This window comes from Mandrillus leucophaeus, unplaced genomic scaffold (assembly GCF_000951045.1).
Source record: "Mandrillus leucophaeus isolate KB7577 unplaced genomic scaffold, Mleu.le_1.0 Scaffold371, whole genome shotgun sequence".
NCBI classification, from domain to species: domain Eukaryota; kingdom Metazoa; phylum Chordata; class Mammalia; order Primates; family Cercopithecidae; genus Mandrillus; species Mandrillus leucophaeus.
The window spans coordinates 1,307,985-1,319,275 of record NW_012103932.1 but is presented as its reverse complement, the minus strand read 5'-3'; the positions used below and the strand labels follow the sequence as shown (position 1 = coordinate 1,319,275).

General features: G+C 50.7%; 1 protein-coding gene across 1 annotated transcript in view; it reads right to left on the bottom strand.

Annotated features, from left to right (window-relative positions):
- Positions 1-11,291, bottom strand: part of DENND3 (DENN/MADD domain containing 3) — a 97,921-nt gene that overhangs the window by 67,461 nt on the left and 19,169 nt on the right. Inside the window, exons 2-3 of the mRNA XM_011990151.1 lie at positions 3,903-4,182; positions 2,614-2,729 (exon numbers count right to left, since the gene is read on the bottom strand). Of these exons, the coding sequence (XP_011845541.1) occupies positions 2,614-2,729; positions 3,903-4,086 (300 nt within the window). The 5' untranslated portion in view covers positions 4,087-4,182. The remainder of the gene's footprint in view (positions 1-2,613; positions 2,730-3,902; positions 4,183-11,291) is intronic.

Sequence of the window (11,291 nt, the reverse complement as noted above, 5' to 3'; positions counted from 1 at the left end):
GGGCCCTGGGGAAGTGTTGTCAGTTTGGAGTTTTTTGTAGGGATGGAAGCGCATGATGACAGCTTCAGTTTGGGAACTGGCTGGATTTAGGGTACCTATAAGATATCCAGGTAAAGGGAGACGTCCAGGAAATAGTCAGCTACATCATTCGTTTATCTAGCAAAATTTAATAAACATCCGCTTTCCGAGGGTCAGTCTACTCAATTCCAACCCTGCCTGCTGCTGTGTCATCTCGGGCGGGTCTTTTAACCGGTCTCTGTCACCATGTCTCCGTGTGTCATCTCCCAACCTCATTCACTGTGGTTAGGATTAAATGAATGACTCTACACAAAGTGCTTACATCATGCCTGGTGCTGAGCTGCTCACGCGCGTGGCAGCTGCTGCTATTGTTACAGTAGCCGGGGGGAGCTGCAGCTACCCAGACACAATATGGTTCCCACCCTCAAGTCACGTAGTGTCAAATCACGTAGTGTCGGAGGAAAGGCAGAGGAGAGTGTATGAGAGGGGCTGGGGCTGTGTTATCAATAGAACGATAGTTGCAGGCTGGGCATGCAGCTCACACCTGTCATCCCAACACTTTTGGAGGCTGAGGCAGGATTCCAGTAGTTCAAGATCAGCATGGGCAACATAGCAAGACCTCATCTCTACAAAAAATAAGAAATATTAGCTGGGCACGGTGGCGCGTACCTGTGGTCCCAGCTACTCAGGAGACTGAGGTGGGAGAATCATTTGAGCTAGCCCTGGAGATCAAGGATGCAGTGAGCCGTGATCGCACCATTGCACTCCAGCCTGGGCGACACAGCGAGACCGTCTCAAAAAAAAAGAAAGAACGATAGATATAGCAGTCATCCGGATACATGGTGAAGAAGGGGAGGTGAGTGCTGTGGGGCCTGGGGACACCCCGAAACTACACAGCTGCTAGGAGGGCAGGAGTGGGGCCAGGCATGCCCACGCCAGGCCGGCAAAGTGGGAACAGTGGCATCTGCTGTACTAACGCAAACCAGAGGGGCTGCTCCTTTGTTTAACATGTGTATTTAATGATAACGAAAATAACATGCTCACTGCTCCTGGTAGGTGTTACTTCACAGACAAACTCCCAAGGTGCTTTTCTGAAAGATCCAACACTGTGGATCCTTTCTCATCTGGAACACCGGCTACATGGAGGGGCAGGATCCTCCACCTTCCTTTCATCCCTCATTAACATAACCCTGGAAGAAAGGCCAGGCACTGCTGGCAGCCAGGTCACAGAGGCAGACACCGGTCCCCTGCATGCACCACCCGAGATCTGACCGTGGTTCTGCTCTCAGCACACTGTGAAAATGACCTCTCCCAAAAACATAAGATTATGCATTCAGAGCATCAAGTAGTAAGTTTTGCTCCTGCATATTCATTAAGAACATCCGGGCCTGTCAGTGCTGCCCCATGAGTTTCCAGGGACAGAATCCATGTGATTATACCTCACACCTCCCAACACTCAATGTCACATGTGTCAGCACGCTTCTATCAACAAAGAAAACACGTGCCCTGGGCTCCGAGGGAATCCAGGCCAGCCACTTCTCTCGACTGCATGGAACTCACAGACTTCCCTTCATGGCACCAGGGCACCTAAACTAAGGCTCTGGCTCACTTTTTGCTTTGGGAAATCCCCTGGATGTGTGCAGCTGGTCACCCTGCACCTTTGGATACATCATTTCCCCTACAAGTTCCCCAAAGGCCCTCTGATTCACACACGGCCCTACCCACACAACACTCACAATATGTGTGACAGACCTAATATGCTGTAAAGTCCAAACCCCAATCGCTCACACCAAAGACAAAAGGCAGAAACAACCCACAGGTCCATCGACGGATACATGGAGAAATAAAATGCGGTCCATCCAAACGATGGAATGTCATTCAGCCATAAAAGGCCACGGGGCACTGACACATGCGTGCACGCACAGGAACATCAAAACATGCTAAGGGGAAGAAGCCAGACAAGCAGGCCACGTGTTGTAGGAGTCCACTCACACGAAGTGTCCAGAATAGATACATCCAGAGACAGAAAGGGGATTAGCCAGCCAGGCGCAGCGCTCACGCCTGGAATCCCAGCACTTTGGGAGGCTGAGGCAGGTGGACCACCTGAGGTCAGCAGTTCGAAACCAGCCTGGCCAAATGGTGAAATCTCGTCTCTACTAAAAACACAAAAATTAGCTGGGCCTGGTGGTGGGCGCCTGTAGTCCCAGCTACTCAGGAGGCTGAGGCAGGAGAACCACTTGAACTCAGGAGATGGAGGTTGCAGTGAGCTAAGATGGTGCCACTGCACTCCACCCTGGGCGACAGAGTGAGACTCCATCTCAAAAAAAGAAAAAAAAAAAAAAAGCCAGCAGATTAACCATTGCCAGGCAGGAAGGGGAAGCAGGACTGAAGCCTTAATGGTATGGGGTTTTCAGGGATGATGAAAACGTTTTGGACCCAGACACTGGTGGCGGTTGCACAATGCTGTGGATGTACTTAATGTTATGGAACTGCACACTTTAAAATGGTTAAAATGGTGAATGTTGTGTTATGTGTATTTCACTATAATAAAAAATCTAAACCCAATTTCAGAGGGGAGTAACGGGAACCACCTACGTGCAGGGGCCGGTAGTACTGGGCCACCACGCCGTAGGTCCTATTCCCGCAGACATCGGTCAGCACCAGGAAGTGGACGCGATCCTCCTTGGGTTCAGTGGCCACGCACACACCCCCTGCAGGCAGAAAGAGACAAAGAAGAATCCTGTTCTTGCCATGTGGCCTGGGTTACCCACGAGCTGGTTACTTCACAGTGTTCAGGACACACCTCTCCAGTCATCAGCGGCAGCGCCTTCATGTCCAAGGTGAGTTCATTCTTCCGATCACGCCTCTGTGTCTCTCCTCCCTGTGTCCCTCCCCACACAGCAATTTCTTTACAAGCTCTCAAGCACCTGCTAGCCAGTGCCAGTGCTTGCTGGGCGCAGCCGCCCATCTGGCACCTGTCCTGAGTTTATAATCCCTGTGACCAGGAAATAGCACCAAGTTCTGAGGTGGGTGCTTACGCTAGGTAATTTGTCTGACTTTCCTGAAGGCCACCAGAAAAATAAAGCCCCAAAACGCAAACTCACCTGTTAACCGGAACTGGTGAGCCTGGGGACTAAGTGCAGGCCTGTGCTTCTTGCCCCAGTGAAACGGAAAACAGGAGGTGGGAGGGGGAAGCTCAGGCATGCTGGGGTGGAACAGTTGCAGATGAACTGGGTATATTTTTAACCCACCTGCCAACCACTGCAAGACTTCATTTTAAGTGGAAGGGGAAAAGCCTTGAATGCACCAGGAACAAACGGTTTTACCTGGCAGTCCACACAGCCTCCCTTCCAGGACTCAATTCTCCAAAACACCAGGACCACACTCAATGATTTACATTTCTTTCAGCTTTAAAATCCCCAAAGTAGGTCGAGCGGTGGCTCACACCTGTAATCCCAGCACTCTGGAAGGCCAAGGCGGGTGGATCACTTGAGGCCAAGAGTTCAAGACCAGCCTGGCCAACATGGTGAAACCCCATTTCTACTAAAGACATAAAAGCCAGGCGTGGTGGTGGGCACCTGTAATCCCAGCTACTTGAGAGGCTGACGCAGAAGAATCACTTGAACCCAGGAGGCGGAGGCTGAAGTGAGCAGAGATTGTGCCACTGAACTCCAACCTGAGCAACAGAGTGAGACCCTGTCTCCACACACACACACACAAAATCCCCAAGATTAAGAAAACTAAATCCCACACAAGAGGAGGCAGTGAGGGTCCCTGGCTCTGCCGCTCGCGCCACTTCCCTTTGCCTGTGGGTTTCTGGGAACAGATCACTCTGGGCGGCTGGCAGCAGGAGGCCCCTAGTGGTGCCCACCTCCCAGACATACCTGGAAAGCACAGCTGGGGCAGGGCGAGGAGGTCCACGCCGCCGGGGACAGTGACATCCTCAGGCTCTGGCACTCTGGAGGGCCCTGAGAGGCCTTTCCACTGCTCTGGTCTGGGCCTCTCTCTCTTCTTTCTGAAGGAGCGCCTCCTGGTTTTACCGAGAGTGCCGCAGTTTGCACCAGCCATTTGACTGTCCCCTTTACTGATAAAAGGAGGCACGAAAATGGACAAGACCTCTGGATCAAGAGCAGAAAGATGTTTGACTCCCTTTTTCTGAGCAACCTAAAAAAGGGAAAAATAAGAGTTACTTCTTGTTCCAGGGTGCCCTTTCTGTCTGAGCTTCACTGTTTTTCTCCTCCCCTCGGTGCCCACAAACACTAGCGCCTCAGCACTGTCGTTCAAAGGTGTCACTGGTGTGAGTGGCTTTTCCCACCTGAGGCTCCTGACAGTAAAGGGCTCCTGGGAAGCATGTTTTAGGAACCTGCCAAGCCCTACGATCAGGGAAGCCATGCAGTCTCGCAGAGCCTGGCTCTTCAGCCGTGCACATGGACAGCAGGACCTTGCCTCCTTCCTATAAAGCACCGCGGTCCAGCCTGGGGACTGGGATCCAGACCTGAGCTCAAGTCCTGGCTGTGCCTCCACCTCCTGGCAGCAAGCTTCTTTGTCCCTTTAAGGGGCGAGTACAGGGAATAAGGGAGACAATGTAGGTCTGGTACTCAGCCCAGTGGGGCTGCCAGGAGCCCATGCATATACTTACTGTTCAGCCCGCTCTGGGTGGGGGGCAGGCTCTATATTGTCAAACCCCATACACACATTTACCAGGGCCACGGCCTCCGCGCCCCCACCCGGGCCGGTGCTGCCTCCTTTCTACCACACGGATCTGGGAAGATACACGGGGTGAGAAACGGCACTGGTGGGTACAGAGGAGACACGTGCCCTTCCTCGGCTGACCAAAGAGCCCTCGAATCAATAAAAGGGGGACATTTGGCCTGTCTCCACTTTAACTTGGCATAATTTTTGTTTTCGCCTTTTTTCTTCCCATCCTTCCCTAAAATAATATAAAGCACATGCGCTGTCCCTTCGATCTCTCTTCCATGTTACTACTATGCCCAATACAGCTCCTCGTACCGAGCTAGGACTAAACAAATACTGCTGCCCGGCTGAGTTCAGATCTTTCCAAGGTGGGTAAGCTGCAGTCTGTGAGCAAGAAGGAAGTAGTTCCGGTGCTAACCTAGCCTGAAACAGCAAAGCCTGAAGCAAGAGGCCCTGGGTACCCAAGGCATGGAGAGACAGGAAGCGGCCGAGGGCAGGTAGTCAAGGGTCTTTAAGGGACCCTAGAAAGGACAGCATTGCCGGGCACAGTGGCTCATGCCTGTGATCCCAGCACTTTGGGAGGCCAGAGCAGGAGGACTGCTTGAGCCCAGGAGTTCAAGGCCGGCCTGGGCAACAAAATAAGACCTCGTCTCTACAAAAAATAAAAAAATTAGCCAGGCATGGTGGCGCATGCCTGTGGTCCCAGCTACACGGGAGGCTAAGGCAGGAGGATCGCCTGAGCCTAGGAGGCTGAGGCTGCAATGAGCTGTGATCACACCACTGTACTCCGGCCTGGGTGAAAGAGCAAGACCTGGTCTCAAAAAAAAAAAAAAAAAAGGAAGGAAGGAAGGAAAGAAAAAAGGAAGGAAGGAAGAAGGAAGGAAGGAAGGAAAGAAGGAAGGAAGGAAGGAGGGAGGGAGGAAGGAAGGAAGGAAGGAAGGAAGGAAGGAAGGAAGGAAGGAAGGAAGGAAGGAAGGAAAAGAAGGAAAGAAAGAAAGAAAGAAAAAAAGGATAGCACCACCGCCCAGAGAAATGGGACCTTGGCTGATAGAACAGGCACAGCCAACACTCAACATTCCAGTAAGACGCAGCAGTGATAAAAGGGGGGCTCTTACGCTGGAAGAAATTTCAACAACGGCAGCAGTTTCCATCAGTAAGCACGCTCTAATCTCTATATGACGATTTGCATGCTACATCACTCAAATTCCGTCAACAATTGCTTTACATTTGGAGAAAAAAATGTATCAGTAGGAACCAGGACAAAACATGGGAAATCCATATTATTGTATAATGTCAAAGCTCTAGTGTAGCACGCATTAAAGAAGTCCATTTCCTCAATTACATGTCACTTTCTCTAAAACTTTCCTATCAGAATTGGACGGTTCTGACCTAACAAACGGAGCACGTTCAAGGCAGCACATGAGATGGGTGAGCAGCCCTCCTCCTGGATCCTGGAACTGCCTTGATCCCGCCTCCCTTCTGGTTTCCCTTGGTCTGACAGCTCCTCTCTGGCCCCCACAGACCCTTTTCAGTCCTGCTTGCATGTTGCGACTCCCAGGCCTGGGTCCCTCGCCTTCCTCCTGGAGGACCTCAGCACTCACAGCACAGGCCCAAATGGACAGCCCAGAGCCCTACTCCCAGCCTACACCTCTTTCCAGTCCCAGGCTCCCCCTGACTGCCTCCTGCCACCCCCATAGCACCTCTGGGGTCCCTTAAACTTACAGTCTCAAAAGTTAAGCTCCTGCTAGTTTCCAAAAAGCCTGATCTTCCACCTAAGTTCTCTGCAACAAACACAGTGCAGTTCAGGTCTTCAGAGCTGGGACTCCAGCCCCTCGGGCCCTGCCCCCATCATGCACCACCTGCAGACCCACACCTCAGCCACTGGTCCTGGAGAGCCTCTCCATCAGCTCGCCACTGCCCCACTGCACCATGTTTGCACGCCAAGCACCTGCATGACCCGTGGCTCCGGGCAGGTAGCGAGTAACCAGAAGCAAAGCCTTGGAGGTTTCTGTCAGGAGAAGAAGGAAGACACTGCCTCCCACCCAGCCCAGGGCTCCCCACTAGCATCTGTGTCCACTCTCTCAAAGAGGGACGTCCCTGTCTGACTGCAGACCAGATACTTTGTGGCCCCAACCCAGCCCTGAAGCATCACAGTCCCATCCCCACATTGAAGAAAGCATGTTTGTGTCACCACGTCATGATACTACATCTTCCCATGTGTCATACGTGGGCATGAGTCATAGGACAGTGCACCCCTGAGCAGCAAGCCAGCTCACTCCCTAAGCCAGGATGCCCCCAGAGCCAAGCATGACTAAGCCCCCTGGGGTTCTCAGGACACATAGCACCTCTGCAATGACCCTGCTTTTACCCTGCTTTCCCCTGCTCTTCCATGGGCTCAGGGCCCAGCCCCTCACTGCTCCACCTGCGCTGGGGCAGACCCTCCACCCTCCACGCTCACTGAAGAGGGTCTTTGCCACCCTGCAGCCAGGACCACAGGCTCCTCCAGGCCTCCACCTCCCAGCTCATCACCCCCGGAGCATCTCGGCCCTGCCCAGCGGTATTCCACCACCTTCCATTTGAGGAGGTGTGGTGCAGCAGAAATTGTGTTGTATTCCTCTCTGTCCCCACATTTAGCAGAGAAGATGACTGAGGCGATACTGTTCCTCATTCACACTCCTGGCACCTGGGATCTCTCAGAGGCACTCTCAGCCTGGACGGAATATTGGTTCGGTTGACTTGACTAGTTCAGTTGGTTGACTAGAGTCAACACCCGACCTGTCATTCCTCTAGTTATCTCTAGTCACTTATAATGATGTGCCCCAGATCCAATCACCTTGGCATTCAGTTGCTCACCATACACCTGTTTTTTCTCAGGATGAAATATCTGTTGTCTTTTCTGAATGGACAAGCAATACAATCTCATTTTGAAAAATAACAATATAGAGGACAGGCACAGTGGCTCATGCCTGTAATCCCAGCACTTTGGGAGGCTGAGGTGGGCAGATCACCTGAGGTTGGGAGTTCAAGACTAGCCTGACCAACATGGAGAAACCCCCTGTCTACTAAAAATACAAAATTAGCCAGGCATAGTGGTACATGCCTGTAATCCCAGCTACTCGGGTGGCTCAGACAGGAGAATCACTTGAACCTGGGAGGCGGAGGTTGTGATGAGCCGAGATTGCACCATTGCACTCCAGCCTGGGCAACAAGAGCGAAACTCCGTCCCCCCTCCTAAAAAATAAATAAATAACAATATAGAAATAATAAAGGAGCTAATAGAAAGGGACGACATACTTTGTACAGGGTGGCTACATCCTTCCCATTTTATGCATTTTTATGCATTTTATATATTTTAATGCATGTATAAATGTATAAATTTGTTTCACAAATGTAGTAATCCTACATAACAGGTTCCATTAGCTGTTTTAACTACTCCATGTGGCTGACCTCCCTATTCACAACTGTGCAGTATCACAATAACACAGCATGTGTCAACTCAGTCATGTATTGACCCAGCCTCCTCCCAAGAGATGTGTGGGTGGCTCTCAAGTCTTCACCACACTGAACAGAGCAGTGACACACACTTGCATGCACCCAGTTCTTTCCCTAGAATAAATTCCTGGAAATGGAAGTCTTGGCACAAGAGTGTTCAGAGGTTACTTGGTGATATAAGCTGTGGCTGCCCTCAGCCACCAGACCCCACCACCACTGAGATGCTAGTCACCTCTGCCAGTCTGTGGCAAGACGTGAGGTCATTTCCCGTTCTTCTGTCCCGGGTGCGGACTTACTAAACCCCTACCCAATCACCATCATTTTGGTTTTTAAAACTGCTAATTAAAAAGCAAAAACCAGAACACTCTAATTTACTTGAGTCACTTAATTTCTAAGTTAGAATACACAGTGGAATTCATCTTCGCTATAGGATTGGCCATTATTAAGGGGATAAAACAAATTCATAGATTTTTTTTTTACTACTCTCCAACTGTTTAGTTAGAATTAAATGAAATTTAAAATCCAGTTTCTCAGCTCACTGGCCACTCTACAAGCTCAGTGACCACATGGCCAGTGGCTATTGTACTGGACGGTGCAAAGAGAGGACACAGACTGCCATCGCCCAGGAAGATCGGCTGGCCGGTGCTGTTCCGAAACTGAAAGTCAGGATGATGTCCACTAAAAACCATAATAATGGAGCTTCACACGCACAAATTATGCAGGTGACCCGCACTATGGAAGGTACTCAGAACACTTTCCACCCCTGTGTGATGGATCCCGTCACACCTATGTCTAGTCTCCATAGCAACTAATAAAGGGGTGGCGGTGAAGGCTCTATATTAAAGGGGTGGAGGGGAATGTAACTAACCACAGTAACTAACATCAGTCTACGTTCTCAAATTCTCCGTCACCATTCCCAACAAAACAAACACTACTCCCCCTTCTAGGAAATGAAACAAAAAGGGCCCTCCGCTATCCAACATGAAGCTGAATATTCCTCATACCTCTGGACCTCTGTTTTCATGTGTCATCAAGACGGAATGCCTGGGCCACAGAGAAATGGGGATTTGTAAAAGTCAAGGTAAAACTTATTTAAAAGTCTTGGACATTCAGGCCAGGTGCGGTGGCTCACGCCTGTAATCCCAGCACTTTGGGAGGCCAAGGTGGGCAGATCACAAGGTCAGGAGATAGAGACCATCCTGGCTAACAGGGTGAAACCCCATTTCTACTAAAAATACCAAAAAAATCTGCTGGGCATGGTAGCAGGCACCTGTAGTCCCAGCTACTCGGGAGGCTGAGGCAGGGGAATGGCGTGAAGCTCCGGGGAGCGGAGCTTGCAGTGAGCTGAGATTGCACCACTGCACTCCAGCCTGGGAGACAGAGCAAGACTCCACCTCAAAAAAAAAAAAAGCCTTGGACATTCAAAATAGAACTGCCGGAAAAAACCTAAATAAATAAAATCATATGTTTGCTTAACTGTAACATTAATGTTGACCTTAAAAGTAGGATGGATCCAAGAAATTGAATCCATCCCCTAATGCTCCTTATTTTCTTAGTCCTTCACCATTTTTCTCTCTGCCCTTTGCCAAACCCCTAGACAAAGTAAAGAGGACAAAGTTAAACACGCACAGTAGCACACTGTCCATACTCTCACTTAACCTGGGAACATGAAAATGTTGTAGCGTGTTTAGTTCAGGAATGCACCATTGGCAGGGCGCGGTGGCTCACTCCTGTAATCCCAGCACTTTGGGAGGCTGAGGTGGGAGGATCACTTGAGCTCAGGAATTGGAGAAGAGCCTGGGCGACACAGTGAGACCTCCTCTCTATTATAAAATAAGAATAATAATGAAGAAATTAAAAAAAAAAAAAAAAAGGAAAGCACCACTGTAAATATTCCAGTTGATTCACTCTGCTCTCAAAAGACATGTCTCACACCAAGCAACTAATACCATGTTGTAACCGCCCCGGAGGAAAGACATCCAACAGCTGAGGAGACCACAGCAGCAACTAGGTCATTTCCTATTCGAAGAAAAAGGAGGCAATGCCATTTGGCAAATTCGAGGTAGAGAGACAAATCAATTCATGACGTTGCGAGGAGACAGAGTTCAAACGGGATCTACCGACATGACAGGGCATTGAGGGGAAGGAAAGGTTGAGGGAAACGCGGAAACTATTTCCATAGGAGAAGGCTTTTTCACTGAAGTCGAAACTGGCTTTGTACTGACGCCTAGCAAGGGAAACTCCCTGGACACTCACAGACATTCATCTGGTTACTTGCAGGAACATTCACCTTTCCAGGTGACACCCTCTGCCCTGCAGTCTTTATTTTCCCTGGATAGCCCAGCGTCATTTAAATACTCAGAAGCCTCTCTGCCTTTCAATGCTGTCGTCTGCAAAGAGATGAACGGACCTGTGCAGACCGCTGGCCAGTGATGCCGGGATCTCCAGGTAACATGACCCAGTCACTGTGTCACAGACAGGCGGGCCAGGAGGAAACCAGAGCCACAGATGGATTCCACGGAAAGCCAGCGTTACAGAATTAGGAAAAGCTGGGGAAGAAAAAGGAAAACGAGAATTTCCAAAACTGCCGCTTTCCCAGCAGAAGGGAGATGAAGTTGTCACTTTGGCTGCGAGCGTGCAGAGATGGAGGAAGGGTTGGGGGTGGGGATGGTACTGCAAGTGAGAAAAATAGCTATAGGCTTCATTGCAAAGCGGTTCATGCAGAATACGCGAGGCCGGCGGCTAACTCCAAGACTTGCTCTCTCATTATTCCGTTCTGGTGCAGAACCCACTACGCAGGTGACAACACATCCCAGCATAAAGAATGAAATCATTCAGGGCTGGGCCTGCTAGACCGTGAGGCTCCGGCGGCTTTCGCCCGTTGTCTGGTGCACCCCACCTTCAGCACCTGCCCAAGATGGGGGCGATTGAAGACAGAGGCCCTAGAGACGCTCCGAGGCGAGGCACCCCCAGATTCCCGGCTGGCAGCCCAAGTTCGCAGCCGAGGGCCCAGGGCGGGGAGAGGAGGGGAAAGGAAGGAAGGGGAGCAGGACGCTGCTCGGGGGCACCTGCCTGAGCTCAGGCGC